Below are 18,191 nucleotides of genomic sequence, written 5' to 3'. Positions count from 1 at the left end.
ACCCGATTGCCTGGCGCTCGAGCCACGGCGCGAGACTTTCTGCGGGAAGAACGTGACGTTTCTCACCACAGCGGCGCACGAAACGAGATGGGTTTGGAAGATCTGCCACGATGCTGCATAGTGAAACTGGGAGATGCTTGTGTTGGGGGCTTCATCTCTTTCCCCAGCTTTTTTTTCTGGCAAAGCCAAACATTTCCTTGATTAATTAATTAATTGCAGAGTTTCCCAGCCTGTGGCCAGCACTGCTAACCCCCATGTTGTTTTCTAGCAAAGGATCCTATGGATTTTGACTTGGCTGATGCCCTTGATGATAAGAACGATGGGAAAGATGCTGGGAGGCCGGACGTAAGGCCAGGTGAAGGTATGTTGACTTCCCCTCTCGGTTCTGCTCGCCACCAGCCTCGCTGTCCCCTGGGACCTGTGGGAGATCCCCCCGGCCCCTCGGCTCTCCCTGCCAGACACCATCCCCGCCAAGCGACGGGGTAAGGAGAAACAGAGGCGCTGCCTTGTCCGAGGGTGCTGCCTGCAGCCAGCACCCTGCTGCCCCTGCCCTGCCCGTGCTGAGGAGGGGGATATTTCTGCAGGCAGCACAGCCCCTTCCTCCAGGGACGCAGTAAGGGAAGGAGCCCCCGCCTCAGCGGACCTTGGCAGAGAGGGGCTCTGCCTAATGACCTGTTGCCTGTCTGCAAGTTTCTTTCCCAGGGTCTCTTCTGACCCATTAAATTGTGGTGATTGTGTTAAGTTCCCCCTCGTCCCCGTACCTGACAGCTATTTAACCGAGGGCATGTGCTGTTGGGGTTCGCAGTCATTGCCAAGACATAAATCTAGAGCAGGCTTTAGTCCTGGCATAACATACGCTATGGGCTGGGAGATTTTTTTTTCCATCTCTAAAATACTCCGGTGAATGAATCATTTGTCTACAAGGATTGTTCCCTTGAGCACTTGAGCTAGAAAACAGACTTTGCACGGCTAGTTTATTGATGTCGAGATGGCTGTATACCCTGCTCACACATGTAATTAATAGTCAGATATTTTATTAGATTGTATTAACTAGGTGACTTGTCTGCACTTTGATATTCTGGGCTTGTTGAGGTTTCAGACTCCTGCAGGAAAGGTTGAGGTGTTGAACCGCTGGAACGTGGCACCAGTCACAAACCAGCACATGTGTTGCCCCAGCATTGCTGCACCCTGGACTGCTTGGGACCTCTCCAGGTTCTGGCATAGTCAGGGATTTTTTTCTTTTTATACTCATTACTAAGCCCATAAATCTGTTTTTTTGTGGTAAGCTGGTGAATAACAGCCTGGAAGAGACTGCCTTAAGGCAAAGGTAGCCCTTCCTAAAGCAGAGCATCAGAGGAGGAGCCTTTTGCTGGCTCAGCATTGGGTCTCTTCTCCCATCACACTCCTTGCTGAGCCCCGAGGCTCCCTCTGGAGCCAGGGCTGAGGGGTTCAACACCTCCACTCATTCAGCTGCTGATTCCCAGACTCTGTTTCTCTGCGCCTGTCCTGCACGAGTTAAACCTTCCCACTGCAACCGTGTCTGAGATAACTTCTTCACCTGTAGCGAGACATGCTGGTGCTCAGTTCTTCCACCGGGGCTGCTCTGTCCCTCTGGGAGGGAGGACAGTCAGCTCCCTGCCCGCAGGGCCCGGGCCTGGCCAGTGCTGCCAGTGGCTCACTGGTCGCCGGCAGCAGGGCCACTGCACACACAAACCGCTTCTTCCTCCCTCCTCCACTGCCAGCCGAGGCTGAGCAGCCAAAACATTTCATGAACTCGAAAGTGCCAACCATCTCCTGGGCTGCATCCAGAGCAGTGTGGGCAGCAGGGCAAGGGAGGGGATTCTCCCCCTCTACTCTGCTCTTGTGAGAACCCCCCTGCAGTGCTGTGTCCAGCTCTCGGGCACCAACATCAGAAGGACATGGACCTGCTCGAGCGGGTCCAGAGGAGGCCACGAAGATGCTCAGGGGGCTGGAGCACCTCCCCTGTGAGGACAGGCTGAGAGAGTTGGGAGTGTTCAGCTGGAGAAGAGAAGAGGTAGATCTAGATTAGATATAAGGAAGAAACTCTTCCCTGTGAGGGTGGTGACACAGTGGCACAGGTTGCCCAGAGAAGCTGTGGCTGCCCCCTCCCTGGAAGGGTTCAAGGCCAGGTTGGACGGGGCTTTGAGCAACCTGGGCTAGTGGAAGGTGTCCCTGCCCATGGCAGGGGGGTTGGATCTTTAAGGTCCCTTCCAACCCAAACCATTCTATAATTCTATGAAGTACATCAGTATTTCAGTTAAAAAAGTAATACAGTAGTATTTAAACTTTGATTCAGGGGTATTTCTTTCAAGCTAGACTTAAAGTCAATTATTACCTCTTTTATGAGCTTAAAATAATTTGGGGTTAAACATTTTGTTAACATCTGGTAATTGTGAGAGAAGCAGATCTGCTTATTGGCTGGTCCCTGTTCTCACGGGGGATGGAGCAGATGGCTGACTGGGAGCCGCTGGTTTAAATGGGTGCAAAACCCTGCTCTGGGCCTTCCTGCACAGAAAGCCCCCACAGCTCTTGAAAATAGCCAGAGAGTTTTAGAGAAAATAATCAAATGAATAGAGCAGCCTCCATCTTCCCAGCAGAGGAGTATTTCTCCAGGAGCGGGGGTTTGCAGGAGGCCAGTCCCACCCTGGGTGATGCTCGCAGGTGACCACTGCCCAGAATCCCCCAAAAGTCCCATTTCCAGGCCCTGCCCATCCAAAAGCACTCAGATTTCGGGATTACTCTTATCCCAAGCAAACCACACACTATTTTTCCTTCCTGTTATGTTGTTTTCTAGGCAGCTCTGGCTGCATTTGCCCTCGCAGGAAGGCAGCTTTGGTGTTTTGCTGGGTGAGTTTGGCTTTATGCAGGTTGAGAGGGTGAACTCCCCTTCTGCCGTGGAGCACATGTGAGGCGCTACCTCATGGCAGGGCTGTGTGTCCCTTCAGGTGCCAACCTCCATTTGTTCCTGTTATTTTTAAAGGATTTTCGGATGACGACCTGGCCAGCATCGTGGACGGCGGTTATAGCCCAGACAAGAAGAAAGGTAAGTGTAGACCTGCGTACGTTTGTTTGCTTTAGCAGTCACAGCTTGGGCAATAATCACCATATTGGCCCAACTCCTATAAACCACCTTGCGCAGAGCGGTGCTCGCCTTCTCGACGGGAGCTCACGCGTGGGGAAAGGGGAACACATGGTTTTTGGCCTCCATGGTCACACCTCGTGCCAGTGGTTGGAGGTGATTATTTTTGATCCCATGGAGGCTCTGCAGCCCCAGCTGCCACCAGGGCAGACAGGACCCATATCTCCCCATCCACCTTGAAAGCAGATGCCCGCCTCTGTGCCGTGAGACGGCACAAGCCTTCGTTTGCCTTCCACCGCGCGACCACCAATGGTTGAAACAAGGAGGAAAACCAGCAACAATCGGATAAGCTTGCACATTCGCGAGGATCCACAGCATTAAATATTAAAAGCACTCGAGTAAAGAGCTGAACACCACCACAAGCCCAATCAACATTTAATGAATCCCTGTGCCAAGGACAAACAGCATCGGAGGCATTAATACAATGCTGACCTGCTTCCATAAATTCAGGATGTAAGTGACTTGGTAAGGACTGCAGCTTCCAGCAGGAGCAGCTTCTCCTCCCAGCCCAGTTTCTCCAGGGAAGGTGATTTTAAAATAGACTTCAAGCCAAGTGAAGATTCCCTGACATTATGGAGCTTAGCCAGTCACCTCCCTGTGACAGCACGAGTATGCCGTGTAACTCTCTGACAGCGTTTTATTTATCCACTTTTTACACTGAGAGCAGCGTGGGGCGGAGGTGAGGTTAACTGTTGTGCAAAGCAGAGCTGTCCCCTGTGGAGGCTCCCCCCAAAGCTCCCCCCAAGCACAAGCAGCAGGAGAGAGAAGCAGCTTCAGACCCCTCCAAGAAGCAACAATGAGCCGCCCCGGGCAGCCAGGCAGAGGTGTGGGGCAACAGAGACACTGTGCCCCACAGGGGCCCACGCTCGCCCCCAGCCCAGGGGTGCCGCTGGGGCCACGCCGCCACCCCTCCCCTGCATGCCCGCTCCCCCCGGGCTACCCGGCGTGGCGAGCAGAGGGGTGCAGGGCCACTGATGGGCTTGTGTCTCTTGCAGGTGCGGGAGGCAGCACCGATAGCGACTACGGTGGAGGTGGGTACCACCATGACCACGGGGTCAGCAGTGGGATGGCGGGATGGGATGGGTGGTGCGTGTGCCCCCATCACCCATCACCCTGCTTTCTCTGTGCCTCACAGGCAGAGTGGCTGAGACCGGGACAATCGCCGGCATCGCCAGCGCCCTGGCCATGGCGCTCATCGGGGCTGTTTCCAGCTACATCTCCTACCAGCAGAAGAAGTTCTGCTTCAGCATCCAGCGTAAGTCCCCCCCGAGCGCCTCGGGGACACAGAGCAAGCACCCACCTATTTGCCCCCTGAACCCCGCTGCCATTTTCCAGTCTGAAGACAGGAGGGGTTATCAGGCATCCAGTGACCTGGAGCTGGCAGAGCACAGCCCCAGCCATGGGCTATGGACCCCCCCTGGGCGCTGCACAGGCAGGAGCCCCCCAGCACCCCCAGGACCCGGTGCCACCGCAGCAGCTGCACACAGCCCCTCGCACGCACCCGCAGACGGCCACAGCCACAGACAAAACCACTAACACCAGACAGGGTAAATGTGGAAAAAACCACCCCACCCCCAAAATAAACCAAAAAACACCCAGAATCTCAGCAAGAGGTAAAAACTCACCAGGCAGCAGCAAGGGAAGCACAGCAAACCTTTGCAACTGTGGCAGCCCTGGGTAGTATAGCCCAGCCCAGCCCACCCCACCCTCCCACAGGTGTGCAGCAATCACTGCAATTAAGTGCAAATTAAGCAGCAAAGAATCTATTCCCAGAAAGAGCCTTTTGCAGGAGTTGCCCCATAAAGTTGCTGGGTGTAAGTGCTGCAGGAGCGGTCCTGGCAGTGTCTCCCCACAGCACTGGCCTGGCCATGGTGGGCTCCTGCACACCTCCTGGGGTGGTGGCAAACAGCTGGAAAAAGTTCTTTTTAAATTAATCAAATGAAATCTCCTGCGAGTCTCCTTTATGCTGGGGGGAAGGGTGTTTGGGATTGGAAATTTCTGCTGGAATCGTGCTATTTTCCCAGTTGTGCCTGAAACAAACAGGAGCATTTTGGTAAATTAGATCAGCAGGAAAAGTCAAATGAATGTGATGGAATGAAACACCCTTGTATATTCCCCCCACTTAAATGATATTTTGGCAAGAATAAATAATTAAAAAAAAAAGAGTAAGGGCTTTGATGAGGGGGAAGCTGAGAGACACAAAGCTGCAGAAAGGCGGCAGGAAATTAAAGTTAATTATAAAGGAGGATTAATTTAAGCCATCAGACATGGCATGCTGGGCTAATGTCAGGCCTTAGATGCATTGCAATGCATGACAGAAATCTAAGAGCCGTCAGCCACTGCAAAAGTGGCTTTTTATTGAAAAACATAAATTGCATTTGGTGTTATCCCAGCAAAACACATGTCTTGGGGGAGGCAGCAGTGGTGTGTAATGACCACTCGTTGAGGCACAGAGGAACAGGCTCAGCTTTTTCTCTCGCCCAGCCATCCGTCTGTGGTGGCGAGGCTGTGGCTCCATTTCTTCTTTTTGAGCCTCTTCTGGTGAGCATTTGCCGATTCCTCTAACGGATGTGTACAAGAAAAGATTCTTTATCCCAGTTTCTTACAGCACGTCTCCCACTCACTAGCCCTGGGCTATGGCTCAGCCTTTCCGGTCCCCTTGCCCTGGGCCACTCGCTGTGCCCGGGCAGGACAGAGCTGTCAGTGCTGCTCCACCAGCTCCTCTCCTGCCTCCACGGCTTGGCCGGCCGCAGACTGCAGTGTCTGTGCTGGCATGGGGTGTAAGGGGTGTTTTTTAGCCAGTTGCAGAAACTTTTCTTCTCTGCCATGCCTTGGAGGCAGCGGCTGCCCCACTGCTGTACGAGGGCTCCCATCGTGCTGTGTTGCCTTGGCCCCAGCACTGTTCCCTGTCTCCCTTTTTCGCTGTGAGGTATGAATGAGCCCCATGAAAACCCGGTGGTGAGGCACAGCAGGTCCCTGTCGCGCTTGGTGCTGCCTTTAGATGCACATAAAGTTTAGATGCCTAAAAAGAGGTGTGTTGCATGGCTGGATTGTCTCAGCCTGCCTTTGCCAACCAGCACGGCCCCCACCCCACCCCTGGTCCCTCCCTAACGGGACACAGCGGTTAGCACAGCACTCCCATCTCTGCCTCTCTCCAAAGAGGTCCTTTAGAGAAGCTGTAGAGCATGGCTGAGGTCAGTGGCGCACCCCAGGCAGTCTTAACTCAATCTTCTTCAGCTCTGACCTGACGCAGGGCGAGCGGAGCCCCCCCAGCCCCTTGTGCACCCCCTTGCTGCCACCCTGCAGCCACCCACCTGCCCGGCAGCACCCAGCCGTGCCCCTTCCTCCGGCCTGCACTCGATGCAAACATTGGAAACTACTTTGCATTTAAGGGACTTATTTGGAATTTGACATCCGACTGGGATCCTGCTTCATCACCACAGCCCTGCTCTAAACTGCTTCTTGCAGCTCTGCGTAACTTAGCTTTTAACGGGAACTGCACCATCCACCGAGGCGTGGAGGCAGCCCCGCTGCACAGCCGTCCCCTCCGCAAGGCGTTACCTAGTCCCTGCACTTCTAGCCGAGCCCCTCAGCACAGCGATTAGCCTTTGCGGGAGAAAGATGAAGCGAGAGACTCAGAAAAAAGGGCTGCTGCTAGAAGCTGTGCCTTCAAGGCAAGCCTCCATGGTCACTTGAAAATCCAGCAAGGCTTTCTCCGCACTGTTTATGGTTTACTGATGTTTTTGTACTGCTGTTAATGCAGAGGAGGTTGCAAAAAGGCATGTTAGCTTTTACAGCAGATGGGCCCATTACCAGAGTTTTTAAGGCATCAAAGCAAATCATTTTTACTTTCTACCCTCCCACTTTACTCTCTTTATTGTTACTTCTCAGAGGGACTTAACGCGGAATATGTGAAAGGAGAAAACATGGAAGCTGTTGTAAGCGAGGAACCCCAAGGTGAGAACCTTGCATTCCTTACCCTGTCCGCATCCAGCCACAAAAGCAGCTTTTCTGAAGGACTTTAAGAAAGTCAGTCAGTCCCTCGTGCTGTACTGAGCTGCCGTGTCTCTTTGATGAAGACACCACTTAGGTGGTGCTTCAGCTTTTTGTGAAACACCCACCACAGTGCTTCTCCCCCTTCATTGCACACAAAGGAAAGCCATGGTGAGACCAAGGAGCTCATGCTGCAAACGATGCCAGTTAATATTTAGCTTTCATGTTCTCAGCCATCAAGAGTGTCTTATACAAGAAAAGCCTGATCCTTCTTTCAGTGACAGATAATCGAGGCTGCTGCAAAGGCTCTTCCAATGTCACATACAACCAACCAGTACCAGGCAGCCGTTGCTTGCACTCTGGTTCCATCGTGTGCTATTGTATTCATGATTTTTTTTTTCTTTCTTCCTAGTTAAATATTCAGTACTGGAAACACAGTCAGCAGAACCACCAAAACAAGACAGCGCGAAGATATAAAGCATGACCCGGGGCTAGAAAAGAATCAGTCAGCACCAAATGGAGATCTTACATGCTTGTAATTTTGCTTTTTATTTAATTTGACTCCAAAGCTATTTAATGTGTACTTAGGCTTGAACTGGCTTCTTATTGCTCTAGGCTTTAGGGTTAGAGTGGTGCTATGTTGTTTTTTTTTTTTTTTTTTTTGCAAAGAGGTGTATGTTTACATTCAAGTAATATTGTAGGTTTGATGTCCACTTGTATGCAAACCAGCAGAAGGTGCTTCAGTCGTGGTCAATTTTCAATTAGGGACAAGATCCTTTTCAAGGAGCAGAGGAGGTTACAGGTGTGAGGACAGTGAAGTGCCTGTACATAGCAATCCAAAGCGAACCATTCAAAGCCCTTTGTAAAGCACCTCCAGCCAACTTCTGCCATCAGCTGTGGGCACCCAAGGGTGGTGATGAAAACTGCTCATCTCCTGAGGGGAGATTGCAGTCCTTAGCGTAGCTGCGCCTACCACTGAAGTGCCTATGGGTAGGTCCTCGGGTGGCCTCAGGCTGGGGCGGGTGAGTCCCTGCTCCGAAGGCAGGAGTTGAGGGTGCTTCACCACCACACAGCGCTGGGCTTCTAACCAAATAAAAGGACCTGATTTTCATGCCAAGTCATAAATACAAGTAATGGCAGTGTGTGCAGTGTCTACTTCTAGCCAATACCCTCTGAGCGCTTGGCTATGCTAGAGATCAGAATGGAGCTGCAGGTGGCAAGCGATAGTTTGTGTGACATGAGATACCTGTGTTGTCACTGAAGTGAAAATTGTGTTTGGATGCTTTCAAGGACAGGTTCAGCATTCACACTAGGACAAATTACAGATTTAACCCAAAAGAAAACAACCGAAGTAGGTATCTGTTAAGACCTTAACACTCGCTACCACAGAGGAGTCAAGTTTAGCAAGATGCAGTCCCCCACCTTCTCCTTTTATCAGCAAGTATTGAGAGCACTCCCTGGCACCCGAGGCAGAAAAAGGACCTAAAGCTTCATCCTTTGTGTCACCGACTAACCTTTAAAAAAGGCAGAATCTCCCGAGAGGACAAGTCCTCCACCACCGTCCTGCGTGGGGTTCCTGCAGCTTTCTGGGAAGCACGTGGCTGTGAGCGGTGCTCGGCAGGACACAGGGCTGCCACCACGGCAGCGCCCCCATCCCACACGGGTGCTCACACGGCCCTCTTCAACGTGAAACCGGTATCAAGACCTGACCTTCACTATCTTGCAAGAATTTGTGTTTCTTTCTGATCCCTCCCTAACCCTTTTTTATCGCTGCTAAAATGTGGATACTGCCACTTTCCGATGCATTTATCCAAATCCATGATTGCTTAAAAAGCATGCTGTCAAGCGAAGGAAAACTCACTTTACGTGGTGCAAGAGGTACTCACTATTTATATATAAACCTGAAATGTGTGCATTTTGTACTGTTTTGCAAATCCCATATTTTGTGAATGTGTGTAAAAAAAAAAAAAAAAAAAGCCTTTCAGTCTGATGTACAAATTCACAGCTTTCAGGTAGACACGACTTACGGAAGGAGGTGAATCAGCCTCGGAGCATTGCTGCCTAACAGCTCCATTTGAAAGGAAATTGTCTAGTAACATGGTTAAGTATTTTGCAATAGCTGCACAATTCTTTACGCTCTTTTTAACACTTGCATTTTTAAAGCCTTACACTAGCTCTAGCAGAACAGCTACAGTGTTTTATGAGGGAGAGGAGTTCTAGGGATATATGGTGCCTCACACGTATTCAGAACACTTAGGCTACAACAATACTGCTGCAAACTACTGCTGCTTTGTTTTATGAATGTGTTTGGATTAGAAAACAGAAATATTTAATTAGTGGCTGCTCAGAGAGCGGCAGCAGAGGAACTAGAGATGGGATCACTCTGTGTTTGCTTACTCCCAGAGAAGGGTTTTCACGGAGGAAGCACGGTCCGCAGGATCTGCATCATCACGTGCAGGAGCTCAGATGCCAGTGAAGCCACGCAGCTGAGTTTGTGTATCATCCCCCTTCCCAAGCACCAGCGCCTGTTTTTCTTTCTTAACCGAACACATTTGAAAGCTGTAGCATGAAAAATTTTTTTTTTAGAAAGTTACTGTAGATGAAGTGTTACAACGTGGCAGTGATGATCCCTAGGAGCCGTTTTCCTAGCTTAGATCAAGCGACCGTAATTCCATTTCTCCTTTTGCAGATGACTGTGTTTTCTGTAGATGCACATCATCAGTTTTATTGCATTTCTACAACTGTGCCCTCCCTGTTTGTCTAGTGGACAGTGCAATGGAGCGTCCAGCATTGCTTAAAGAATATAGCACCTACCCCTCCTTTGGGAAACTCTTACACTAGAGCGCAGGAGAAACACATGTCTAATTCACAAAAACTGCAGTTAAAAAAAAAAAAAAAAAGCAAAGCTGTTTCACTGAAAAAAACCCACCCAGTTTCTGGAACTCAGAAGTTGCTCCTTTCCCCAAGGCCTTTTCTGTGACTTTGGTGAATACTTACGCCTTAGTGTAATCTCTATGTATGTGGAAAACCACAAATGCACACTGAAAGGGAGCACTTTTTCAAAAATTCACAGTAACAGAATTCAGGATCTCTTTCTCTAGGATTTCAAATAGGAAAATATTGACAAATACTGCAATAAAGAAGTTAAACTTGGTCTTCAAAACTGGACAAAAGTCAAAGTCTTCATGTGCTAAATGTCAGAAAAGGCTCAAATTGCTTTTTACTGCAGTCTGCCTCCTTCTCCATCTGAACTGTCAGAGCAGTCTCTGAGAAGCAGGGACTTTATACATCATCTATATTTTAGGCATTATAGCAACGGAGAGGATTCCTGTGTACTTTCCCAGTAGTGATCCAAGTTCTGAAACAACTGACCCAGCACTGACCTCTCGAACTACTTTCATTTAATTAGTATCTATTCTCTTTAAATCTGGATATGGAATTTTTAAAAACCCTGCACTTAGGTTCTATATACATGATAGGAACTTTCTCATCCTTTATAAAAAAAGGCCATAAAACACTGGAAAACTGGGATTTTTTTTTTTTCATGAGTCCAAAAACTATATATACAGCTGTCCTGAGAGTTTATGTACTACCTGTGTTGTGAGCTTTTTCTTACCACACCTCACTTCAGCTTAACTAAAGCTATTTTTAATAAAATTATTCAGAAAAGGTTTCTCAATTACAGAGAATATAGAGAACAGAAAGAATTTAACTAGCTCTCTTCCTGTTGCTTATTCTATCAATTACCTGCATTTTCCTTTGGCAATACTGGAGTAGTTTCTTCAGCTGAGATTTGGCAATACTGTAGTACTTTCTTCGTTTTAGATTCTTCAGTTGAGAATACTCTGACATGAGTTTCAGATTTTTTTGGCACTATAAACTCAGTCATTTTCATGCAACCCCACTAAAGAACCCTTACAAGTGCTATATTGTCATTCTTAACTACTCATTTGTTGTGATAAAAGTGGAATTAGTCCATTTCAAATACCATTTCGAATTCTGAAAAAGATGAGTCGACAGGCTAAGGCTTTAAAAATCTGCTTCTGCAACAAAGGAGGTTCAGGAATAAATGAAGTTCAGAAACAACAGTATTGTGAAATTAGAGAAGCCTTTCTTTTGAGTGAAGTCCTCACTTAAAAGCAAGGCATATTGTTTGCTGATGCAGAAGTGATCTCTACCAAATGAAAGATGAACGTTACTCTGTAAGAAAATAAGATTCATTTTGCTAATTTGCATGTAAGGATCATGAGGGTAAAAACCAGAATTTGACTGCCATTGGAAAACACCAAATAAACCAAGTTGACTAGTAAGACATTTCAGACTTGATCTTTTGTGGGTTTTTTTATGTGGGAAATAAGCTGCAAATGGTGGGTCATATCCTTATTGTACATCACCTCTTCTATAACTAAAGACTTTATTTAAAAACCAAAACAAACTAGACTTTGTGAGAAAACAAGTATCGTTATGAAAGTTTCAATTTAAGGGTAAAAATTAAATATTTGCACACACACACACACATATGCTCTCCTCAGGTCACCCAGAGACTACAGTCTAGGTAGTGCCCTGTGTCCCTGGCTGCACTCACCATGCTGCTTTTCAGTCCTTTTCCCTGCCCTACGTTTCCTGCAGTTTTCTTTGGATTTTCATATCCAGTAGATGAATCTCCCATGCAGCGCAAACTAAGCTTTCGATCTTTGTATAATGATGCAGTGCTTAGTCTCACAGTCAAAAAAGGTGGTTTGTATTTCAAACTAGCTACTTCCGACTCGTATTTCTTGTAGAAATAAAACTCTTTCTTCGCAACTGCACAAAATCTGGCAGTCAAAAGATCTCTAATATGATACCCACGTAGTTCAGCAGATGTGATCTCTCAGCAAATGGACATTCCTTTTTGCTTTTTAACATAAATGCTTCACCTGGGGAATGCTCTAAACTGCCCATTTTCGTTTGTCCTCTGCTGTGGGGCTCAATGCCCATGAATGGGAGCTCTTGATTCCTTATTTCCAGCTTTTCAAGAACCAGCCACTCTTGCTGTTACTACATACAGCATATGAATTAGTACAGCTTTTCTCAGAAAATAAGAAAAATTAAACACTCCTTGTTTAAAGCTGTAACTCCTTGAGAGGAAGGCTGCCCATGCAGGGAATAAAACCAGGCAGATAGGAATGTTTACCAGCTTTAAAAGCCTTCTTCCATTTTAATGAAACAGCAAAAAATTACTTTTATCTACAAAGGAGGAAATGTGTAATTCAGCTCTGAAACAGGACTAAAATGGGAAAGTGTCTAATGCTGATGATTCACTTAACTGACTTTATAAGCATAAAATGTTTCAGTTGGCTACCAAGGCTTCATCCCATTCTGGGACACCAGATTCAGGTTGTTCCCCCTCTCACACATCATTGATAATAGGAAAATCCTGTAGGTCAAACTTAACTGCTTGCTGTCTCTACACATTCCCTTTATACTCAGCAGACTCAAGACCAAAAACCAAAGCAAAAGAAGATACAGCTTTTGAATCAGAAGTTAATAGTTCTGTCCAAGGTGCATCAGACAGGGAACGGGGTTCTGCTCTTTCCTCAGCCAGTTCAGTACTGCCTTATTGAAAAATAAAAAATAATGACTATTATTTGTTAAAGCAATAGGAAAAAATCTGATTATCAAGAAGCAGACTGAGTACAAAGACAGTCACCTCTTCAATACAGAACTACACTTTAACTAGCATATATGAGCTATATAATACCTCTGAAAATGTCCATGCTAAGTACATACAAAACCATCCATTGTGCTTACACACAGAACAGCAGGACCCCTCCCCCAGTGCTTTCCCCGCAGATCAGAGAGGACTCACTGAGCTGTGCTGAAACTCGTGGATAAACAGCCAGTCAGCTGAAATAACTGGTATTCTTCTATGCAAAACCGAATTCTCAGATTTTAGCTCTAGGAATCTAAGCTTTAAAAATCTCAGAATACCCAAGCTAATCCAGTCGTCACTTTTACAATAATTATAGAGGAAATGTTGTGATTATTAGCACCAATAAAGAGAAAAACTTCAAAAGATTTTCTTTAGCACTGCATTTTAGAGATAATGTGCTTTACTTTAGTATACAGTTAAAATGTCAAGGAAATCCGAAATATGGAAGAGTTTAATTCAATACCAGCTCAACATATTTTGGCAATGTAAAATTCACTGCTGGCATACTGTTCAGCAGAACCATTTTTACAAGAAAACATCTTTCATCTATTTATAAAAAGCCTGAGGTTGATTAAGAGATGCAACACTGCAAGCCTTCCTAAACTTTGCTCTTGTAGGTATCTATGATAAAAAGCATTCACGATAATAAAAAGGACATGTTGAAATACCCTGCGCTGCACAGTAAACTTGTAAGACTGGATACAGCACATTAGCCTTTCCAGTTGAAGTTGCAAAGTGCTCAGCAGCTCACCTTACTCATTAACTGTATGCTGTAGATCTATATGAATGCAGAGAAACAGAAAAGCGCCATCAGATATTAAGAATAAATGTGCAGTAATAAACAATACTCACAGACAGTAAAAGCCACAATCGGCATATAGAATCAATTGGCTCTTAAGAACGGGGCTTAATTCCCACGAGCAGAACTCAGAGCAATACAAGCATGAGTCAAAAAGCAGAGCTGCAGTATTTAAGCGCCCTAAGGAGAACCAGATTCTCATGAAACACAGCAAGGAAAACAATCCAGGGAAAATTTTCAGTGTGCACCATTCCTGGGCCTTCCAAGAAGGCTACTGAGTAATTTTCTAAAAGGTTGCATTTTATGGTAATCAAATCTCTCTGATCCGAATATTTTGGGGAGGAGATGAAAGAAAGTTGGGAATGTATATTTTGTATGAAAACACAGTTAAATTATTCGCTTTACAGAAAAAAATTCTAGCAGCAATTTAAAAAACAAAAAGCCAAGAGGCTTTATTTCAAGAAAACCAATTAAGATCATATTATTTAAAAACTCTGTCAAACAAAGTCATTACAAGTTAAGGTCTTCAAAAGGGTTTGGACAGGCAGAATCCATTTTCTGAACTTACAGCTTAAAACCACGGGAGTATGCATATGTTTAACATCACATACACATGTGTATAAACGCACACAGCTTTGCATTTTGTGTGTACACTTTAAAACAAAACACGCTTAACAAAATGTGGAGCTATACAGACTATACAATTTACACAGCTGGGTGTCACTGCAACCCCAAATATTAGCATTTCCTAGAAAACAAACTTTTACTTTGTACAAGACCTTGACATGAATAAATTTACCCCTCGCTCAGGAGGCTGGAACTGAACAATAAGCTAAACAGTCAAAAGACTTCATTTCAACTTGTACAAAAGGCATTAAAAAACCTAAAATACATGCTTTACCAAATATATTACATCATACAAGTCAGTGTGGTGTACTTAATAAATCCAGCTTAACTTCATCCACTTTTAATGGCATATTTAGCCGAAATGTAAAACTGACTACACTGGAAAACATCTATTTTAAAATCTATTTCCAAGTGCATTAATCACCTAAAAAAAATAAACTGCTCTAGCCAAAAAAAATATATATATTACTGAGTGAAATGAGGAGCTCCCATTCAGAAAAACGTTCTGTGTTCTGTGTAAGCATCGTGTGGCATTTCATCTGATTCTCTCAACCAGGCATGGTACCCTAGGCAGTGGGAGAGGCATTTTTCTGTCTGCTTGGCAGATGGATTCCTTTTCAGGATGGTTAAATTGTTAGTTGCTCAAAACAAAGTTTAATTTCACAATTGGTGATTTAGCTAGAATGTCAAAACACATGTTTGAACTGCCAACAAGAAAATACATCACATCTATTGAAGCTCTTTTTGGCCTCGTCATGATAATATCAGACACAGAATAAGGCAAGTAGATCATAGCAATTACAAGTCACTCACAATCCTTTTGTGACGGGAAAAGCATTTCATCCTCCCTCTCTGTATTACCTGACACAAATTTTTTCACGTGGCTTTTGTTACACATCACACAGAGGTGTGCACTGGTGTGGCTGAATGGGAAGGAGACGAACCTCTATCAGAGGAGGAAGAAATAGATCGTGTAGCAGCTTCCCGCTGCAAATCTTCAACCTTCTTCTGAAGCTCCGTCCGGATGGCAAGGAGCTCTTTAAGATTTTGATGGATTGGAACCTGCCAGGACAAGAAAGAAAAGGCTTTGACTCTCACAGTGAGTTATCTTCTCAAGCAGTGCTTCCACTGTTTTCTTCATTAACACAAGGAATCCAACCCCTATGAATTTCAGTATATCAATATTTAGGGAAAGTGTTTCTTTAGTCATTTGATTAAACATTTCAGCAAACTGTCTCTTTCTAACAACACAGTTGGCAGGAAACCTTTTCAAAAGACTGTTTCCAAATGGTCTTGATGGGATACCAAACAGACTTCAATAAATGTACCCCTATCCCTTATCAATACCACTTTCAGCTGAACTTAAAATGCCTTTCCTGGGAACTATTGCCCCTGCCTGTTGGGACAGAACTTATTATGTAAAGAGAGTAGAGTTCACAAAGCTGGCTCTGTACGAAGCATCTTGTTACTCCTCTAACCAGGCATCTTTCCAAGAGTCTGACCCTTTCCAGCTTGTCAGTGAGAAAAGTGCAGCAGCCAAGTGAATTGTGCTTGTGGTGGACCTCCCAGAGTCACACTCCAATAAACCTTTTATAGAAGTGGTTGTACAGGTTTCTGTCTCTGCTTCTGACAGTGCCCAAAAAACACCAGAGATGCACCACTCTGCATTTTTCACGCTCATCTGGAACATTCAACTATATCATGGCCAAAGGAAGATGCAAGACACACTGGTTTTTGCAGCTGGATCTGTTATCTCAGAAACCAGAGAGAGACCTTCCCTTCTTCCAAATGCCACAGAAAGGCCAAAAAAGTTTGACTGTAAATTGCCTTAATCTATTTTATCCTGTATAAACTCTAATTGTTTATAGCTTTTGGAAAGAGCAAGATGGGAAAAAGAATTTAATTGGGCTGGCAAGACAATGGTGGGGAAATGAAGCAATGGGAAACCTATGGATTGCTAGATGTTGTAAGTCATTTATACCCTGGGCTTCTGGAATGCCAGGCTTCAGGGAATTGCATTCACCCGTGATCACTTCCTACTGCTTAAAAGTGATTACAGGGCTGGGATGCACACCTGAGCATGAAATTTTCACACGGTGCTATGTGAAGAAGATATCAAAAACCAGAAAGGGTTTCTCTTCTTGCCATCAACACACAACCGAGTCACAATTTAAGTCTTTGTGAATTCTGGCTTTGTGAAGAAAGTACATCAAAAATCCATGCATTTGCTTTTGATATTTTCAAAACCTAGCACTCGTGTTTCTGAAACAGAAAAATACCTGTTAGAACTAAACTTAAAAGAGTTAAATAGTATCAAATAGTCTCTTTTAGGTCAACATTTTTCTGGCCATATATTTTTTTCTTGTTTGTGGCTCAGCCCATGAACAGAAACTTCAGTGCATTCTCAAAGTGCTGCTCCCAGTACCCTGGGGGTCATCAGTTCATCCAGCATGTCATCTACACCAATTTTAAAAGCGTAACTTTTTGAGTCTTCAGCAGAACAATCGCCGCTCACCACCAAGCTCCCAATGACCCTGGAGTCCTGCCTTCACTATGCAATGAATTCCTTCTCTTCTTGCAATATTCTCCTGCATCCACCATGCAAAGTCTTTAGCAAGTGAGGCCACAAGACAGCAGCCTCCTTCACTAACGAAACACAAAGCTCACCCTCCAGAAAGCCAATCTCATTTTTCTGAAGTGGTCTACAGAAAAAGTATACACATAAAAACATGGCAAAATTGAGTCTGGTGATAAAGTTTGTCCAAGATGCTGTAATACACACTATGGAAAATTCAAATTTCAGTGAAGACCAAGACTTTCTGGAGTTAGCACCCCCCGTATTTTTTTTTTCTTTCCTCAAGTAAAAAGATCCCTTGCTCATACACTCCCACTTCAGATTTCTTCTTTATGAAGACATTTTCCTGAAACACTTAGGTCTGTAACAGAGTGATTTACCATTGGTATCATTAGTCACGCAAGCCCTGGGTCACAGGAGATTTGTACACCTGATTTCTTCACAGCTTAATCATGATTCAGCATAACAGCCCAATTTCTCTTAGACACCTTTCACACAGGCATTAGCCGGTGTGTTCCAGTGCACAATGCTCAAACACTCATAAAAAGCTGTTCCATACAACTGGCTTTTGGGGAAGCTACTACAAATCATTTCAGGATACACTACACAAAAGCCGCTGCAGAACTTGGCATGTTGGGTAAAGTGCTTCAAGGAGGAAAAGTGTGGCTGCATGTCTCAATCCTTCTTCTGCATTCCCCTCGAACTTAATTGAGCAAGACACATGCTCAAACTCTGACGCAAGTGCTGTTCTCCCCACACGTCCATCTTAAAGAACAGGACTGTCTTTAAATGAATTAGCTAAATAGCAATAATGACATTTAAAAAGTCTGTGTCAAGTCACACAAAAAACTCTTCAACGTTAAGATTGCAAAATTATGATCTCAAAAAATTAGGAGGTGTCAGAATGAAGATTACTTCTCCAAACTCAATTCAGCCTTCCTGTACCTCTCTATAAAATCGTTGGTTAAATAAACATTAAAATAGTAGCTTCCCCCTTGTATTCTTCATTTATTCAGTGCACAGTTTGATGCTACTCAATTACTGAGCAGTTATTCAATATTTAGTTTTCTTTGCAGTGTCTGACCCCATCCTTTATTTATTCTTCTGAACTTAAAATACTTGTTTCCTTTTCTGTGCTTTCATCTCATGTCAAGAAACAAATTTGCAGCACCCTAATAAGTATGGGAGTACAAACACACCACTTTCACAGACAAGGATCTGAAGCAAGCACCTCCTAATTTTGCATACCTCGGATCTCAAATTGGTTTAATAGAGAACTTAGCAATTCTGCAATTCGGCCCTGTGGGTATCAAGCAGAACACCCAGTAAATAAGGAGCACACACA

General features: G+C 45.2%; 2 protein-coding genes across 5 annotated transcripts in view; one reads left to right on the top strand and one right to left on the bottom strand.

Moving 5' to 3' along the window:
- The window catches only part of CD99L2 (CD99 molecule like 2), a 34,709-nt gene extending 23,242 nt beyond the window's left edge, over window positions 1–11,467 (top strand). The window contains exons 6-11 of the mRNA XM_074835158.1: window positions 269–361; window positions 3,002–3,064; window positions 4,156–4,191; window positions 4,296–4,415; window positions 7,052–7,117; window positions 7,566–11,467. Coding sequence (XP_074691259.1) covers window positions 269–361; window positions 3,002–3,064; window positions 4,156–4,191; window positions 4,296–4,415; window positions 7,052–7,117; window positions 7,566–7,630 — 443 coding nt within the window. The 3' untranslated portion in view covers window positions 7,631–11,467. The remainder of the gene's footprint in view (window positions 1–268; window positions 362–3,001; window positions 3,065–4,155; window positions 4,192–4,295; window positions 4,416–7,051; window positions 7,118–7,565) is intronic.
- Window positions 11,468–14,070: 2,603 nt separating this feature from the next.
- MTMR1 (myotubularin related protein 1) overlaps window positions 14,071–18,191 on the bottom strand; it is a 39,734-nt gene continuing 35,613 nt past the window's right edge. For all 4 annotated transcript variants that reach the window (XM_074835153.1, XM_074835155.1, XM_074835154.1 and 1 more), the window contains one exon: window positions 14,071–15,333. In XM_074835153.1, the coding sequence (XP_074691254.1) occupies window positions 15,169–15,333 (165 nt within the window). In that variant the 3' untranslated portion in view covers window positions 14,071–15,168. The remainder of the gene's footprint in view (window positions 15,334–18,191) is intronic.

Source organism: Strix aluco, chromosome 10 (assembly GCF_031877795.1).
Source record: "Strix aluco isolate bStrAlu1 chromosome 10, bStrAlu1.hap1, whole genome shotgun sequence".
Lineage (NCBI taxonomy): Eukaryota > Metazoa > Chordata > Aves > Strigiformes > Strigidae > Strix > Strix aluco.
The sequence above is the reverse complement of the archived record's forward strand: the minus strand, read 5'-3'. Positions and strand labels throughout refer to the sequence as shown.